Source organism: Rhipicephalus microplus, chromosome X (assembly GCF_043290135.1).
Source record: "Rhipicephalus microplus isolate Deutch F79 chromosome X, USDA_Rmic, whole genome shotgun sequence".
Taxonomy (NCBI): Eukaryota; Metazoa; Arthropoda; class Arachnida; order Ixodida; family Ixodidae; genus Rhipicephalus; species Rhipicephalus microplus.
Window position 1 is genome coordinate 316,399,355 of NC_134710.1, and position 19,748 is coordinate 316,419,102.

A 19,748-nucleotide genomic window follows, 5' to 3' on the forward strand; every position below is an offset into this window, starting at 1 on the left:
GATAGGGAATGAGTTCACAAATTGCTTATCTTTTTTTCATGCTTCTATATAAGGATTATTTTGCAACCTAGTTTAACTAAGAACTGGTGTTTATAAATGCTGATTGGTCTATAAACAGCTTAAAGGCTAGCATAGCAGCAGCTATTGAAGTTTTCCTAAGATCTTCATATTTAAGAGAAATGTCATCTTCACGACTGAATTAATAGTTTGAGAATAAGCCAGCAATATTACTTGCAAATTTAATTTTTGCTCGTGTAAATGAGGGCGAAGCTTGGTGTAAACTCATTGAAAGTGGGTCTATACTTGACTACTTGTGTTTTAAAAAACCTGCATGTTTCTTTCATCTGAAAAATTATAATTTACATGTTTCTTGTGGGCAATGCCATGGAAATCACATTGCCGTCTGAAACTTGAGGGTGGTTCCATTCACGTGAGTTATACATAAAGGCGGATTCAATAGATGGGGCAGCTGTATATTCTCTAATATATGCATCTTTTTTTTTAAACCTATTTGAATATTTGTTTAAATAAGAAAGCAATCTGTGTAGATGGCTTGAAAGCATTTTAAATGGGCTTGGCCAGTAGGTTTTCCATCTTTCATAATCACTTTTGGGCATTGTCCCTGTTTTCCTTATGCATGCAAGAGTGTGAATGCTTCGTATGTGCACTCTTTGGTCTTGTTACCTTATGTTTTTTTTAGTAGAATTTCCTGCTCGTGCTACCAATACCTTTTTTTTTTGCTTTCCTACCACCGTGAAAAAGTTAAGCATGTATTTTTTGAAGTTGGCTTGTGGAGAGGATTATTGTTATCCTTTAGCAATGTTGTGTATAGCTAGGCCAGCGTTACTTGACTCTAGGTAACTATGTATAGTGTGAGCTCAAAGCGTCATCATTTATAGGTCTTTTTTATGGGAGGTGGTGCTTTTGTGGTTTTGGTGGAAAACAATGCCATTTGGGTTCCTCTTGGTGGTGCTGAGACCAACCAAAACATTTTTTCCGGGTGTCTGGCGAGGTGCGACTTTGACAGTGGCGATGCTGATTATTTTTGTGGGCAGACACGGTAAACTAACTGGATGAGTCTTGCACCCCATACGTTTGTTTTCCACCATTTATAGTGCACACCTTGCTTTATGATTAGTTAGTTCTTTATATATGAGGCCAGCGTAGGTCGTGCACAACTAGCTTAATGCAAGCACTTATTTCAGACTCGGAAAGGGTTGATGCAGCAGAATCGCAACTTACATACGATGTTCTCACAAAAGTTTCACATTCTAAACATTTTATCTTGTGCAATTTACCTTTCCCCTAAATGCTTTGGAAAATAGACCACCGCCCTAGAGAGGCCCACCCACCTTCAAATGCTGGTGGTCTGCATCGTACTGCGTCAACAACAGAATTTGGCCCACCTGGAGATGACAAGGAGATTGAATATTTCTTTGCATCAGATGCCAGGTATGTGCGTTAACAGACATGCTAGTCCTTTTCTTTCTGGAATTCAAAAGTTTTTGAAAGAATGAAAGTGTTTCTCATTTTTTTTATAGCAAGACTTTAGTGCCTGTAGACTGTCGAGACTTCAGTTTAGTACAACGTATGCTATATGATATGCTTGAATAATTATTACAGTTCTTGCATCACACTTATCCCCACTGCTGCAGGTCCATCTTCTTAGTGCTCTTGTATTGGCATTATTAGCTAATAATTATTTTTAAATATTTTGTAGAGAATGAACAGTAAGTTGATCAGTCTGTAATTTTTCAAGTCCTTGATGTCTCCTTTCTTATGGATTAAGATGATGTTGGCATTCTTCCAATATTCTGGTACCCTTCCCGTCAAGAGACACTTCGTATATAAGGTGGCCAGTTTTCCTAACACAAATTCTCTGGCATCTTTCAGCAGGTTCGTTGTTACTTTATCCTCATTAGCTGCTTTGCCTCTTTGCATTCCTTTTAGGGCTTTCCTTACTTTCCCTGTCATTACTGATAAGATGTCAAATTCCTCAGGGCTATTTTATTGCTTCTTACGATATCATCTTAGTTTTTTTAGCCTTCTGTACAGCTCAAAAACTCCTCCACCACCTCAACTACCCTATTCATATCAGTTATGACATGGCAATGTCATGACCAACATGTTTATGACCCTACATAAATATACTGGAAGAAATCCACTGTAGATCAGCAGCCACTATAGTTCTTCATAAATAAAGTGACAGAATCCCAATAAAAAAAAAGGTGGAAGGCTGGGAGACAAGATCTCTCCAATGTTATTCATCGCGTGTTTATAGGAGGTGGAGGGTATCTTAGTAACCTGCGGATGTCCAATTCACTAATGCACTGATGGCATTGCCTTGATGAGTAACTCGGGAAATAAATTGCAGCTCACAATTACTGAACTGGACAGGGAAAGCAGAAGAATAGGTGTGAAAGTTAATATGAATAAAACTAAAGTAATGTGCAACAGTCTCGGCAGAAAACAGCGCTTTGCAATAGGTGAAGAGACGCTGAAAGTTGTAAATAAATATGTCTACCTAGGACAGGTAGTAACCGTGGAGCCGAACCATGAGAGGGAAGTAATTAGAAGAATAAGAATGGAGTGGATCACATTCGGCAAGCATTCTCAAATCATGGGTGGTAATCTGTCACTAACCTTAAAGAGGAAGGTATATAACAACTGCATCTTGACAGTACTTGCCTACAGAGCAGAAACCTGGAGGCTTGCAAAATGGGTACAGTTTAAATTGAGGATGATGCAGTGAACAGTGGAAAGCATAGTGGGTCAGGGAACAAACCGGGGTTAAGGATATCATAGAGTTGATATCAAGAAGAAATGGGCATGGGGCGTGCTGATAGCACGTAGGCAGCATAACCGCTGGTCATTAAGTGTAACTGATTGGATTTCCAGAGAAGGCTAACACTCGAGGAGGAGACGGAAGGTTAGGTGGTTAGGTGAATGGAAAAAAGAGCTCGTTCAAGTAAAAATATCACAAAAATTTTTAGGCCTTCTTTGTATATGTGAGGTCTCTATTGTTGCTTCTATAATATTTATAATTGCTTTAAAAAGCTATTTAGTATAGATAATATGGGTAATTCTATAATGTAATCACATGATTGTATTCAGCAGTCCATATGTAGTGCATCTTCCTTTGCAGATAACTTGGAACGTATGTCATATACTTACTGCATAATATCATCATTTTTATTGCAGAATGACCTTTTTATTTTGTTCTTTTTCAGTGCCATCATAGAACACACAAACAGGGTGATCTTTCTCGAGGATGATGATGTTGCAGCTGTTTCTGAAGGGCGTAAGTTATTGCATTTTAGTCTTTCATGAGCAGTCGAAAGTTTGAGCTGGGGTTACGACGTCAGTCTGCTCCTTGTGATTGCGTTTCAAATCTGTCACTCTCCATGTTTGCTTAGTGGCCACGACGATGTACTTATTAATAAGCACATGGGCATATGTTTCAATTCGTCATCATGGCCTCGTTTCACTGGAGGGCAAAATGCAAAAATACATGCTTACTTACTCCTTAGATTTAAATGCCCATTGAAAGACTCCAGCTAGTCAAAATTAATCTGTAGTTCCTCAGTATGACATAGCATCCCTCCATATGTTAGCAAACTCTCTCACGAGTCTACTAACTCAAACTTGCATCAAGCCATAGGTCCGAGTCTGAGTGAGGAGCCGGGAGTTATATTTTGATGAGTGCGAGTCTAATAGAGAAAAATTTTAGAGCGTCTGAGTCCAAGTGAGTCCGGTTGAGGAAGCTATTGGTGAGTCCGAGTCCAAGTGAGATCATAAACGCATCATATATTTTTTGAGTGGGTCCGAGTGAACTCCACCTTTAACTGCTGACATATGGTCCTATCTACTCACCTATCAACATTACTATCAGCCATATATCGGCTTACATTTATTCTCACATCTATTCAGATACTTCATTGCATTAGCATGCATCCGCAACCTCAATGTTTATTGATCAGTGGTGTGATTTCGGGGAGGGGGGGCAGAGAGTACCAGATTTAGCCTTGCAAACTCTTTCATGGCACATTCTTGATATAAATATCTTTTCCAAGTCGCATATTTCATTGCCACCACTGGTAACTCTTGTTTAAAGGTACAAGACCAAAAGGTGCATTGTAGAGCGTCGATTGTATGCAATATTGCCATTAAAGAGAATTACACAATCACCAGAAAATCTCGTTTTACGCCAGTGGACTCGCCAGTTCACTCATACAGGCTTATTCAAGCTTAGGTCAAGCCGTGAGTCTGAGTGAGTCTGGCTGAGGAATATGTTGGTGAGCTTGAGTCTGAGGGAGTCCGGTTCAAAAAAGGTTTAGTGAGTTTGAGTGAGTAAGTGTGAGTGGAGAAAACTTCAGTGGGTCTGAGTCTGAGTGGGCTCTTGGACCAAAATATATTCCTTTAGTGTGTCAGAGCGAGATGAGATAGCTTTGCCGACCTATGCATGCCTCATAATCGGAATGTGATTTTCGTGCATGAAATTCCAGCCATCTAGTTTTTAATTATTTCCATTCCGTCAGTTAATTCTTTGTGCATCAGTAATAATGCTTTCCAAGAAAAAGGCCAAAAAGAGCATTCTGGCTCAATGTTGGAATATTTAAGCTATTAGATTCCTCTACCTATGTAATTATAGTAACCTTTGACTAATTAACTCAAACCTTGACATAAGCAAGTGAAGAATTTTTCATTATGGATACAGTATTAAGAATATATGTTTAGAATGAATTTTCAAATATCATAAATATCTTTGTGGCAGATCTGGCTGTTGTGAGGTTTGAGTGAATAATAGGATTGTGGCCTCTAAGTTGTTCTTGTATAGTATATTATTTAGGTTGCGTTTTCACGAGAGGTTATGGTGTCACGAGAACTGCATCACTTTGTAGCATCAATACTTTTTGCATTCGTGGATTCTTAGGCTTCACTTAGCAATGATGCTGACATATGCAGAAAGCCTTCTTGAAAAAATAAATACTTAAAATAATTGTAAACATCTATAAGTACTATAAAAGCCTTACAAAATTAATACTTCTACCTAATATGCTTTGTACTTTTGATAGGTGTCGTCATAGGCGATAGTAAAACTGCCAGCAAGTTACTTGGCAAGCGTGTGACATTCAAGGAAACTTCCAAGCCCATACTGTGCTGTCAGGATGCAATAAACACTTGCATTGATTGCATTGTATGTTAGGCAGTTGTGTGCTTATCTGACCAAGAGCCTTTCGAAATTGAAAGTTCATATCTCCTTGCTCATGAAGTTCGATGATTTAAGTCGAGGCACGAGTCGAAAAATGGAACTTTTGTGTCAAAAATAACATACTTTTCATTTGTATCTGCTGTCACAAGTTTAGTTTCTCTACTTTTACGACAAAAAACAACTGAAGATTGTAATTAAACTCGACGTGGGTTAATATTGCTTTTAGAGAGCACAAGGTGCTACTAAATCTAAGAAGAACTCGTTAATTGTCTAGTCTTCTGCAAATTGTCACTGGGCTACTTCCCATAGCATTTCGTGCGAGTTCACTAAAGCCACACACTCAAAATAACAATGCTGAGCTCCCATGATGGGAAAATCATTTTAAAAACATATCTGCTGCATAGATGAGCTTTCACTTATACCTTTAAAACACATTTTTCTTAATATTCAATTTTGGCTAACTTTTTGAATTTGGATTTGTTTTTGATATTTATGATAGCCAGGTTGGGATGAAATTTCGCTCACATATTTCTTAGAGACACTAAGGGTGAATAATTTATCAGAGGAAAAGATTAATGTTTAGGAACATCTAAAACTTCATCTTTACAACATGCAATGAAATGTAGCTTCTCCATTTATGTTTGATTCGTGAAAAAAATAATATAAACCGCTTGGCATTACCATAGGTATTGGCGTGGTTGGTTCAAATAGTTTTGCTTTCTCATGGTTAGGCTGAATAGGGGGTGCCATCTAGCGGGGCCCACTTGAACCAGACAAGCACAAAGTGTTTATTGCAGAAACATCTTGCATTAGACTTCTGGTGTGAATGCATTGCAGTGACATAATTACAAATAAAATTAAATATGTTTTCTTTTGAATCTTTATTTTTTGCCCCTCAAAAACACTAGGCAAATACAAACGTGTCCATGACTGTGGTTGCACAAAGCATCACTAGATGTCCACACCATTGTCCTGCAAGCCTCCATTCCTAAAACCCTCTGCATATGTCGGTGACCGCGCAGTAAAAATGGGCAACGTTGGTTCGGCAAGGCAACTGCCAGGTCGAAAAGGTCCGTTTTCAGGCGGGGGAATTGAAGTGTGCCAACGACGTGCGGACCACTAAAACTTGGTTTTATTTCAAAATAAACATTTCCTTGGCACGAAAGTAGCACTAAGGTTTCTGCGTCGCTATTTCAGTCATCAGTGACTTAATATTTGCCTTTAGCGTCTCTTTGACATGTGCAGAGTGCAAGTATTTTCTTTATAACTTTATACCACCTATAACTATTATAAACCATAAGTAAGCAATTAGTATGGGCTGAGCATATAAAGATTTCTCACATTTGAATTTTTCCTGTTTGTTAAAATGTCTTATACTTTCTGGTTAGTTATTTGTATTCTACAGTTAAGTTTGTATTCTACATTAAGAACCATTAATGGCTCAGAACTATAAAAATTTAGGGGCAAAAAAAGTGTCCAAAACGAACTAAATTTTACATGCTGTCATGGTACAAGATAAAAACTATGCAACTTACTATAGAACTGATTGCATAATTTAAATCCTCATAATGTCCTATGTATAAAGTGAAAATTTCATTGCCCATGCTACAGATTGAAAAAACTTTTTTCAGAGTAGCATCTTCCCTTAAGTGCATCGTTAATTGTGCTGAAACTCTTGCTGTCCCCAATAATGTGGTTGTTCTAGAAAAGTAATATTAGTAAGCTTATTTCATGGTATTTGTGCTATGTATTTGCATGTTTTGTTCTTCCAGATCTGACCATTCACAGATTGAAGAGGACTCTTGATGAGAATGTAAACCGTGAAATCATCACCCTGAAAATGGAAATCCAGCAGATCATGAAAGGTGATAGCTCAAGAAAGCATCTATGGTCACAAACACAAGTTTAGCAACTGCAACTGCAAAAAATTCATGTTTTTTTCTAGCACAGCTCCACAGCATAGATTTGCTTCAATACATTGCATTTATCAAACATGTGCACTTAGATTGGGCCATAGAGTTTCTCGAAATCAACTAGAGGAGACTCTGGCACTGAGATAATTCAGCTATCATGGTATTGATGGGCTCCCCGCAGGGGCGCCTGCGCAAGTAGGCGTTTGGTGTGTAGCAACACCACAGACCCGAGCTAACGGGGGAGTTTCTACTCCCTCCCACGCCTAGCCGTGCGTGGCTTTGCCGTGTCCGGGGAACAGGGGATCCTGGGGGTTGAGCCGACGCTGGGTGATTGGACCTTTAAGGCCCCCTGGCAGAGGCAACACACCCCTTTGGCCCCGGCTTCACGTAGACGGCACCCCTGGGCTGACCCACCCAGGGGAAATCTGCAGTCACCTTTTCCTATCTCTCTCTCCCTACATCTTCGTCTTTATCTCTCACTATTTATCTGTCCTGTCTTCTACTCTCTTCTGCCTACTTCTAAACTTCCTGGCGGCTAGGGTTAACCCTGTGCAAATAGCCTACCTTGGTCTAGGCGCATTGGGTTATAGTAGCGTTGTACGGCTGGCGTCTGCAGGTTTTAGCATCCGCAAACTTGTAGCGTCTCCTCGTTGGGCTCCATGGTGGGTGGCCGCCAACGCTTCTAAAGAAAATTAAACTGGAATGCATAGAGCGTTTCCCTTGTTAAGTGATCGTACTGCCTTAAAGCGCATACGCACCGAAGACTTTGGCTTTTTCAATCGATCAAATGAAAACTTTCCCCATTTTCATGTTATACATAGTGAGATAAGCAGCAAGCAAGCCAGAACTGTATCCCCCTTTGTAGTAGCCAGATGTCTCGCAGAAACTTTTGGAGCCGGGTACAAATTTACCAAAATGGCCAGCGGAGACCTCCTCCTTGAAGTTCCAGAAAAAGAACAGTTTGAAAATCTACAGAATCTTTCAACTTTTGGTGACACTCCCATCACTGTAACGCCACACAGATCTATGAACACAACTCATGGAGTAGTATCTGATGCTGATTTGCTCGGCTTGACCGAAGAGGAACTTCTGGAGGGGTGGAAGAGTCAGAATGTGACCAATGTACAAAGAATCGTCATTAGAAGAGACAACAAGGTAACACCAACGAAATGCCTAATACTCGCGTTCGCTTCCAGTAATCTGCCAGAAAGTATTCAAACAGGGTACACAAAGACGTTGATCAGACCATACATACCTAACCCATGTCATTGTTTTAAATGCCAGAAGTATGGCCACGGCTCACAAAGCTGTTGTGGTCACCAAACTTGTGCACAATGTGGAGTGTCAGGCCATAATTCTGACAGTTGCGAAGAACCATCTCACTGTGTGAACTGTGGCGGAAATCATGCCGCATACTCACGGTCTTGCTCATTTTCGAAAAAAGAAAAAGAAATTATCACATTGAAAATTTAAAAAAATATCACATTCAAAGAAGCAAGACGAAGAGTGTCGCCATTTTACGGCGCTACATATGCTGATGCGGCGTGTCAGGGGGCAACGCCGCACCAGTTCTCGCCACCCCTTGGCCAGCGCAGAGTGAGCCGTCGGCTGTGGCGCCTGTCCCCAAGGCGGCAGTAGTTCAGTCTACTCCGCCTCCTAGCGAATTGAGGCCGGAGACTCCAGGGTCCTCTGGTCTCAAGGCCTCCCCTCACCAGGCGAGGCCTAAAATCCGAACCACCAGCTCGCATGTGCAGGCACCCAGTGCCTCTGAGGAGGCAATGGATACAACGGTACCCTTGGTACCAAAAGTGCGGCGCGGCTCCTTGGAGCTCGCCAAGAAAAATAAGAAACCAATAACGGGGCCGGACGACCGTCCTGCCACCTGAATTAACGAGCTCACTCCAACACAGGATACTCTTTGTACACACAGCAGCATCCCTCCTGTTTAAATATGCAGACAGAAATATTACAGTGGAATATCCGAGGCCTTCTTCGAAACCTCGATGACTTACAAGAACTCCTCTATGAACACAATCCTAGAGTGTTGTGTGTACAAGAGACACACTTGAAACGAACAAGCACAAACTTTTTACGTAACTACGTAATCTTCCGAAAGGATAGAGATGATGCCATGCCACCATCTGGTGGTGTAGCGGTTATAGTTAGTCAAGGTATAGCATGTACACAATTACCCCTTCAAACTTCCCTCGAGGCAGTGGCTGTCCGAGCAGTTATTCTAAACAAACTCGTCACTGTCTGCTCTTTGTACATACCTCCGCACCACCGTCTTGGAAAACTTCAATTGCAGTCTTTAATAGACGAACTACCTGAACGTTATCTGGTCCTTGGGGACCTGAACGCACATAATGGTCTGTGGGGTGACTCTCGCTGGGATGCACGAGGTCGTCTCATTGAACAATTCCTCATTTCATCAGGTGCTTGTCTGTTGAACAGGAAAGAGGCAACATACTATAACCTTGCCAACAAAACTTACTCTTCCATAGACCTCAGTATCGCATCTCCTTCACTTGTACCATTACTTCAGTGGAAAGTCATAAATAATCCATACGGAAGTGACCATTTTCCTTTAGTTTTGAGTACACCAATAATATATGAATGTCCTCCACGTGTTCCCAAATGGCTAGTAAACAAAGCCGACTGGGAACAATTTCAAAAGCTTACTCACTTAAATTGGACTGACATATGCGGATTAGGCATAGATGAAGCTGTGCAGTACTTCACGGCTTTTCTTACTGACGCAGCAGCCAAGTGCATTCCACAAACATCTGGACTGCCCGGCAAACGACACGTCCCGTGGTGGAACACTGAGTGTCAGAATGCGCGAAAGGAACAGAACAGGGCATGGAGGTTGCTGCGGAACTCGCCGACAGCCGAAAACCTTGAGAGCTTTAAGAAAATAAAATCTCGAGGCAGGAGAACGCGTCGGCAGGCCAGAAGAGAAAGCTGGCACAAGTTTTTATCAGGGATAAATTCATATACACAAGAGGCCAAAGTCTGGAACATGGTTCGTAGGGTAGCAGGAAGACAAGTACACTCACTCCCACTCGTAAACACACAGGGTGACAGCCTGGAAGATCAGGCGAACTTCCTCGGTGCACACTACGAGCAAGTGTCTAGCTCGTCGCACTATACTGAACCTTTCCAAAGATATAAAGCAAGGATAGAAAAGCAGGAACTAGAATACAAGTGCACAAATCACGAGGCATACAACCAACCTTTCAACTTAGCTGAGCTACAAACATCACTAAACTCTTGCAGTAATGCTGCCCCAGGCTATGACCGTGTCACGTATGAAATGTTGAAAAACCTGCCGCTCAAAACGCGAAAAACTTTACTCTCTCTATACAATGCCATCTGGCTTTCGGGCACCATCCCTGCTTCCTGGAAAGAGGCTATTGTTATCCCTATTTTGAAACAGGGCAAGGACCCTTCTTCAATTTCAAGTTATAGGCCCATCGCACTAACCAGCTGCCTTTGTAAACTTTTTGAAAAAATGATAAACCGCCGACTTTTACATTTTCTTGAAACACACAATCTGCTTGACCAGTTCTAGTGTGGGTTTCGAGAGGGTAGATCCACATCCGACCATCTGGTGCATATCGAGGCACAGATCCGAGACGGTTTCGTCCACAAACAATACTTCCTCTCGGTGTTTCTCGATATCGAGAAGGCTTACGACACAACATGGCATTTTGGCATATTAAGAGACTTGTCTCACCTGGGTGTGCGCGGTAGAATGCTTTCCATAATAGAGAGTTACTTGTCCAATCGGAAATTCCGTGTCTGTGTGGGCAGTATTCTCTCCCAAACATTTGTGCAAGAAACGGGAGTACCGCAAGGTGGTGTGCTTAGTTGTACACTTTTTATTATCAAAATGAATTCCTTGCACCTGTCCATCCCCCGCAACATGTTCTATTCCACATATGTCGATGACGTCCAGCTTGGCTTTAAGTCATGTAACCTAGCAATGTGTGAGCGGCAGGTTCAGTTCGGTTTAAACAAGGTCTCCAAATGGGCAGAGGAAAACGGATTCCGGCTGAACCCAGAAAAAAGCACGTGTGTCTTGTTCTCCTGAAAGAGAGGCGTGCAATCAGAACCTGACATTGAACTGAATAGTCAACGTCTGTCTGTCGATGCGAAGCATAAATTCTTAGGCCTAATCTTGGACAACAAGTTGACCTTCGTACCATTCATCAAGTATTTAAAAACAAAATGTTTAAAAGCCATGAATGTTATAAAAGTGTTGTCACGTACTAAGTGGGGTAGTGACAGGCAATGTCTCGTGAACCTGTATCGAAGCCTCATTCGCACCCGCTTAGATTATGGGGCCGTTGTTTATCAGTCTGCGACTCAAAGTGCTTTGAAGATGCTAGATCTCGTGCACCATTTGGGCATCCGCCTTTCTACGGGTGCTTTTCACACCAGCCCCGTAGAAAGTCTTTACGTTGAGTCAAATGAGTGGTCACTTCATCTGCAGAGAACTTACATGTCCTTTGTTTATTTCCTTAAGGTGAAAGCAGACAAGAAGCACCCCTCATACTCTACTATCAATGATTTGTCGAGCTCTATTCTGTTTCAAAACAGGCCTTCGATGAGGCAGCCCTTCTCAGTTCGCGTGAAGGGTCTAGCTGACGAAACTGGAGTGTCACTTGAACACAGTTTAATGGCTCTTGTAGCATACCCACCACCGTGGCAGTGGCAGACTATAGACTGCGATGTGTCTTTTCTAGAAGTTACAAAACATGCGCCTATTGCCCATATCCGAACATACTTTCTGGAACTTCAACACAAATACACACGTCCTGAGTTTTTTACAGATGCCTCCAAGTCTAACTCCTCTGTGTCCTACGCTGCTGTCAACCCATCCTTTTCAGATGTTGGCCCTCTACATCTAGGCACAAGTATCTTCACAGCGGAAGCTTATGCGATACTTGTGGCGGCTAAACACATCAAGCAATTACAAATACAAAAAGCAGTAATTTATACGAACTCCCTCAGTGTGGTAACGGCTCTGCACACTCCTAAAAAATAAAAAAAGCCCAGTCCTTGTCTCACTTTACTCCATTTTGTGCACACTCTACACACTCAAACAACATGTTGTAGTGTGCTGGGTGCCAGGGCACCGTGAGATTTAAGGCAACGTGAGGGCCGATCAGCTCGCTGCATCCGTCCACAAAAGCACTGCCCCCACACCCATATCAATCCCGGCCCTTGATCTTAAGCCGTCTGTCAAACGAAACCTCAGGGACTACTGGCAGAGCAAGTGGGATACACACACACAAAACAAACTACACATTATTAAGCCACACCTTGGTCATTGGCTGCCAGTATCAAAATCGCGTCATACAGAGGTAATACTAACGAGACTCGGGATAGGACACACATACACAACACAAACATATCTTTTGTCCGGTGGCGATCCACCATTGTGTGACAGATGTGGTGAAGCATTAACAGTCCTTCACATGTTAATCCAGTGCAAACAGCTAGAAACTCTAAGAAAACAAAATTTTCCATTACTCTACCGACAACATATACCTTTACACCATGCAATGTTCGTTGGTAGGGAACCGCTTTTTAGTCGTAAATCATTGTTAGTGTTTTTAAAAGAAATCCATAATTTTCATATCATATACCCAGGCATTCCGTAGCACGACCTCCCCAGAGAGGTTTTTGCTACGGTGGCTACACAAGAAAGCACTTGCCTCACGGCCCTTGGACGCAAGGGTATGAACGAGTGAGGTACTTGTGCTAATGCCATACATGTCCACAATCGTTTTTCATTATCATCAACTTTTGTCACCTATTCACACCACACACACCTTTCACGGCATGGTCATGATTTTATTACTTGTATGTTTTTACCCGCCTTACCCCGAGGAATTTTATGGCCCTTATACAGCCGCTTATCGCAATCATTGCCCATATTTTTGTAAGATGAACTGGCGCTCTTTGGCCATGAAATGGCCCTTGCGCCATAAAACATCAAACATCATGGTAATGATGGGCAGTACGTGAATTTGCCTAGTCTTTGTGCTTGTGGGTGGCGAACGCGCTTGTGGCTTCATTTATTGCTGCGTTTTAGTTTTGTTTCGAATGAAAAAATGAACAGTCTTGAACTTCGCGACCCGATTTGAATTCATGAGCCTAAAAGGTTAGGTTGTGGAAGTGTAACTGCCGAACATTTGCCGATTGTTATTTCATGAGAAAGCAGCTCCAAGCCATACAGAGCCAAACAGAGCATAAAGTACGAAAATTAAGCAAATCTATGTCGTACCCATCATTCCCATGCTCGTTGAAGTGCCATGCATTGCAGCTTCCATAGAAATTAGCACCAAAGTTCCTTCTAGTGTATATACGGGGAAACTCTATGGGTTGGGCCACCCTGTTTCAGTGAACATACCCGGTCTACTAAGAAAAAATTTCTTCGTGGCATGATTTATTCTTTAAACTGTTGCTCACGACTGAACTTTCAAGTGTTGGGCTGAACGAATGTTGCATTTATGTTGAAATTTTAATCCACTTACGAGAATTTTATAATAACCACAAGACATAATACTTATGGCACCGATACAGTTGTTTCAACTCTGATAACTGGTTAAAAGGAAGCACTCTAATAGCATCAATTGTTGACACATTGCCACAATTTTGCAAATCTTATCTAGTGCTACATAACATTTGGCAATGTTCAGTGATGTTGCACCAGTGTTTATGATCGAAGGGTTGCAGAAAGTTTGAAACAGCATTAGTAGTAGTAATAGACTTTCATTCAGCCAAATTTACAGGCCGAGCATTTCGACCGCCTGTGCGATCAGTCGACGCTGTTCTTCTTCCCCTTCGGCGCCGATCCAGTCGAGCCTGGAGGTGATAGAAAGGGATGGGGGAGGGTAATAGCTGGATTGCTGAGCAGTTCGGCAGTAAAACAGGCAGTGTGACAGGTCAGCGTATGGGGAGGGACAATTAGGACAGCAGGGGTTAGACCTATATTTATGAAGGAAAAGGCGAGAGGGGGTTATCAGGCAGTTCATTTCATCAGCCTCAAGCGCAGTGAGTGATGGATGAGGGGGAGGGTAAAGCGCTAGCATTACAAAGGCATTACAATAATGTGGCTGTCTATCTACAAGATATACGTGGTCGGGGTTGCAAACTATACTGCCATATTCAAGAATGGGGTGCGCTAGAGTTTTATAGGTTGCTAAATTAACCGATGCAGGAGCCGCAGTGAACCTTCTGCTTAGAAACCCGAGATGTAACAAGTATTATACTTACTGCAGTGTAGCGACAGTTCTTTTCCAGATTTTTGCTGCTTAAAGACGGCCCTCGTGTTACAGTTAAATTGAAACTGAATAGCAAAATATTATTTTTTTTTCCTCTACATTATAAAAAATCCTGTCATTTTACAATCGTGTCTGGTTATGATTGATTAAATATGGTACCTGTAAATGATAGCCTAGACACTGCTAATACAAATATATATATAGGATGAATAGGTGGCAGTCAATAACTTTTATTATTGGCTCCAAAATCCTTCAGTATTTTCTGTTATGAAAATTTAAGTGCGTGCATGTGTGTGCGTGCATGCATGCATGCATATGTTTGTGTGTCACTCTTTGGAAAGCACCAGTTCTGCAGTTTCCTGTGGCTTAAAGTACGGCTTGCAGTACTTCACTCGAACATGAGTAGTAGGTAGAAGGAACACCTCAGCTTAGAAATGTCTTAAATGTAGGCATACATTTTTTTTTTAACATGTTATATAGCACTTTGTGTCAAAAAGCTGTTTTTGTGGATGCAATCTTTTCTTTCATATCAATCCTCCAGGAAACTTCAGCTCTTTCATGCAAAAGGAGATCTTTGAGCAACCTGAATCTGTGATAAACACAATGAGAGGCCGCCTCAACTTTGAAAAGGAATCTGTGGTACTGGGCGGCATCAAGGACTACATCACTGAAATCAAGCGCTGCAGACGCCTGTTGCTCATTGGCTGTGGCACCAGCTACCACAGTGCAATAGCTGTAAGCTGGGCTACCCTTCTCTTTGTTGCTGTATGCGAATGCAAGTGCTTTATTTCGTGCAAGTGATGTTTTGAAGCTGAGCCTGTAAGACAGTGATAGAGATATGCCACATGTATAGTGCTGTGCTGTTTTCTTCAGACTTGACTATAATATTTGGTTTTAGTATGTTAACCTTCATTCTCAAAAATGCCTGAAAAAAAACAGTAAAATACACTAATGATAACCATATTCAACAAAACATCTGAAAGAAACTTTCTGTCATAAGTTTGTTGCCTAGATGCGATGCCACATAGAAAGGCAAAAGCCTGTGGCTTTGCTTGAAAATCACACATACCTTTTATTGTCATTCAGTATGGAACTGAGGTGTATATATTACCTTTCCTCTGTTAGTACATGCGCAATAGTGCTGCAACTAAGGAACTTGCCTCCTCTGACAAAGATTTCGAGAGAGACCTGTGATAAATTTTCTAGTTTTCTGTTCTTGCTCGAATCTCGCACATGGTGCTTGCTGCTCATATTGTAGTTTTGAACAAAGACATTTCACCAGAATGTTCAGGTTTTTCATGTCTGTTTTTCATAAACCGTTTTTCTTGTCTGTTGCCTTCATCTGTTTGAACTTGATTAAAAGAGGGTTTAGTCTCTTGCTTACTCCAGGACAATTGCCTGTGCTATCAGTCTCCTCGAGTGACCCTTGGCGTACTCTTTACCTCCAACTTCCTTTAGCTTGTAGCTTAATGTACATGGATTTGATAAAGAAAAAGTTCCTTCACTCAAAATTTTTCTGGTGTCATTGAGGTTGCTTGTGTGTGTACTACATGGCAGGTACAGAACATTTTTAGGCAAAAGCCTGTTTGAAGTACCTCATCAAATGGTAGCCAGAAAACTTGGCATGTGGTAGCAAAAGGGGTGTGCGGTGCATAAACCGTTTCCGAGCTCGGCCAGCAAGAAGGTTGGGCAAAGCTTGGTTGATATTGTGCTGTCATCATGACGTCACAGACCAGTGTAATTCTGGTTCCATGACATCAATGCTTGGTCACAGAGATGAGGTGACCTCAAAGACAGTAAACCTCCTTGGGAGGTGCAGAGAGCTTCACAGGGTGAAGGGCATCAGTACAAGCATGAGAAGAGGTTAGAAGTGTTCAATAAAGGGACGAGAAAGATTAAAAAAGGCTTTCGCCTACGTGTCTATTAGGGAAGACCTAGGGACCCTGTCCTGTTCAGCTTGCTAAGTAGTAGTACCCTAGCATCTTTCAGCGTAAGAATTTCATGATGCATAGTATTGCTTTACTTTTTTATGCATTGTACATCTTTTTGTTTTTTTATGCTTTCAGACAAGACAAATATTGGAAGAGCTGACAGAGCTGCCTGTCATGGTAGAACTGGCCAGTGACTTTCTGGATCGCAACACCCCTGTGTTCAGAGATGATGTCTGCTTCTTCATTTCCCAGTCTGGTATGCTTAATCGGTTCCTGTATTGGGGGGGGGGGGGGGGGGCATGTGGAAGCACTGAAAATATAAAATGGCACATTGTGTTCTCCACTGTTCATATAATATGAATTTTATGTGCAATTCACTTAAGCCTGGTCTTTCAGCTCAACTTTTGCATTAAATATTTTTGTATTATATATGGCTTACTGAATTTAATGGGACATTCGTCCAGACTATTGTAAGTGGTCTTGTACCCAGAGGTAACAGCACTGGTAACTCGGTCAGTTGGTAATGACTTGGTGAGTGCAGTACAATATAGCACTAGACAAAGAAAGCATGCAGAATGAGACAAGCACCCATCATGTTTCCTACCTTGTCTTCTTCTTTTGGACTACTTTATATAAACAATTGTGAGCACTTAAATGTGCTACAGCTAATGTCTGTATGATTTTATTAGCACATTTGGATGTGCTAGGCATGTTAGGAAAGTATCCTACCTTATTTTTTTTCACGAATGCCTAATGGATATGAAACAAGCACACTTGCATCAGTCGAGCTTGAACCTTTGTGCGCACCGAAGCCCTCCACTACGGTGTCTCTCATAATTATATGGTGACTGACGCTATCCTGCCGATAGCGCCAGTCGCTGGGACATAGTGTTTGAGTGACGTAGTGCGCAGTGCTCCTGTCAATTTTTTTTATTGGAAGAAAAATTACGGAGCTGCTGGAGCAGCACGACTGCTTCAAATATTGTCCACAAACTGGGCGACAGTCAAGTGGGAACTATTCGGAATATTCGGACTGCTTTTGGTGTGGATGCTATGAGCACCACACAGATTAAGGAGTGGTACAATAGGTTTAAAGATGGCTGCACATTGATGGAGAGCGAGCCATGCTCCGGTCGGCCATCAACATGCCGAAATCACTAGGTCATTGGGAAAGTGAACGCTGAGGTGATGCAGAACTGTTGTGCGACAGTTTCATTGCCTGTGTTATGCTGTGCGATGCAAAAGACCAGAGTAGTGGTCAACAAGAAATTGGCGCATCCATCATGACAATGCTCCTTCATATTCCTTGCACTTGGTTTAGACTTCTTTGGCGAAAAACAAGGCTCATGTTGTAAACAGGGCCCTTACTCTTCTGATGTGGCCTTCTGTGGCTTCTGGCTATTTCCTAACATCTGGAGGCCGTCGAAAGGAGTGCAATTTCAGACGAGAGGATATTTTGGCTGCAACCACAGCTGAGATAGACTCGGTTCCGAAATGCGTTCTTGGAGTGCTTTCAATGACAGCACTGCCGGGCGAAGTGTGTGGAGTCCCAAGGAGACTACTTTAAGAGTGACTAGGTTTCCAATGCCCTAAATGTGCTGGTGTTTAAATTCAAAGCATTTCTTTTCGTACTGCAAGCACTTTTGATGTCTATCTGCGTCTCTATCTATCTTGTCTAGCCGCCTACGTCTGGATGCTCTCACGATCACCCCCTTAACTTGAGGTATACCGAAATTAGTACAGGACGGCGAAATGGTTTGATGAATATGACTACCTCGCCATGACATGAATAATGTCACGATCTCATTGCAAACATTGTCAAACACTTTCCAAAAAACAGTGGTACATTACTGGGGCGGGTATGTGCCACTGGTATGTGGGTATTTGCCACAGGCGATAGACATTTTATATCTACCCTGGAACGGCAAGAACACACATGGGCAACTTCAACACTCGAACGTTAAGAAAAAGCTGCCATAGGCAGCGTTGACCGGAAGAATTCAAACAATAAATGTCAGTGTCCCAAAAGGAATCGAACCCTAGAATTTTGCGTTGCAATAAAGTATTCCAACGTAGTGCCATGTCAGACATTGGGTATACTTTTCAAATAGACCCTAATGTTTCTGTAATGTCAATTGTGGTTGCAATACTGACTTTCCAATTTTATGAATATTACATATGTACTCCTATGATACAGCCGTTAGGTTGGATTAATGTCATTTATAGTTAGGTGTTATCCACTGAAGTTGATTTGTGTACCATTGGTTGAGGGCTACCATCGTCGCGCGCACCAGCACAAATGCCAGCGCTTCATATCAGCTTACCACTTCTGGTGTTGCTAATTTTCATGTTGCTGTTTGCATCGTTACACAACTATAAACAACTGCTAACATAGAACATATCTAGCTGTTTAACGTGTGTGTGTGTGTGTGTGTACATGGATTTATACATATATTTAGGGCCACTTCATAACGTCTTACTCAATTAAAAAATAAAACGCGTTCACCTTCCATTCACGTGCTTCGCATAACATCGATTTCCAAGGTACGTGGGATCTGCCAAGTTCCAAAGGTCAGATACTTTTCTAACAGACCTCATGTCTTGACAAGGTGTATTCAGCCGAATTACTTTTTAGTACTGCCAGTCTCATTTCAGATTCGGTACAGGCAGGAATACAATTGTTTGAATTACCGGGCCCTCCATGCCTTTGAGGACAAGCACGATTTTAAACATAGCAAGAAGATTTCGTACAAGAACTGGAATAATTGTTTAAAATATGTTACAACAAAGCTGTTACAACAAAGGTTTGCCTTGTTTTGTAGATAGAAAATTATCATTGTGAATTGGCACACTATTTCTTCGTTTTCATTGCCTTCCTCTTCTTCGCTCCCAAACACGTGTGCCGATTTGTCTGGTGTGGGATGCAATACTTCTGGTTAGCGAGCGAATGATTAGAAAGTGGGAGAGCAAGCATAGCCATGTGTATAGCAAGGGGCTGGAAAGGGACATGAAAGCTTATCCAAGCCAAGTGCCCACAAGTTCAGATTTGACACAGCCTTGCGCAACCTAGTACAAGCTGCACTAATATTTTTTTAGTGTTTTGATTTACCATTTCTTTGCTAAACCTTTATTTTTTAAAATCATCTCTCTCAATTACTGACAAAACTTGCCCTTTGTAATGGCTTCATACTCATATAAGATAATGTGTGTTGATTTTGTGCTATTTTGTCTCAATAGTAGCAGCCTTTGGCAAATTTCAAGTTCCGTGTGGTGGTTGGCTCGTATTCCTTCCAGTGGCCCTACCTATTCATAGTAGCACAGTGGTTCTTTTGTGGCCTAAGATGCCACATTATCAAAGGCTATATGGCCACAGAAGCTTTCAGCCAGCTGTAGC

General features: G+C 41.8%; 1 protein-coding gene across 10 annotated transcripts in view; it reads left to right on the forward strand.

The window, feature by feature from the left end:
* The window catches only part of LOC119161307 (glutamine--fructose-6-phosphate aminotransferase [isomerizing] 2), a 91,223-nt gene that overhangs the window by 45,978 nt on the left and 25,497 nt on the right, over positions 1-19,748 (forward strand). For all 10 annotated transcript variants that reach the window (XM_075879527.1, XM_037413707.2, XM_037413710.2 and 7 more), the window contains 5 exons: positions 1,326-1,452; positions 3,231-3,301; positions 6,985-7,077; positions 14,965-15,158; positions 16,490-16,610. In XM_075879527.1, the coding sequence (XP_075735642.1) occupies positions 1,326-1,452; positions 3,231-3,301; positions 6,985-7,077; positions 14,965-15,158; positions 16,490-16,610 (606 nt within the window). The remainder of the gene's footprint in view (positions 1-1,325; positions 1,453-3,230; positions 3,302-6,984; positions 7,078-14,964; positions 15,159-16,489; positions 16,611-19,748) is intronic.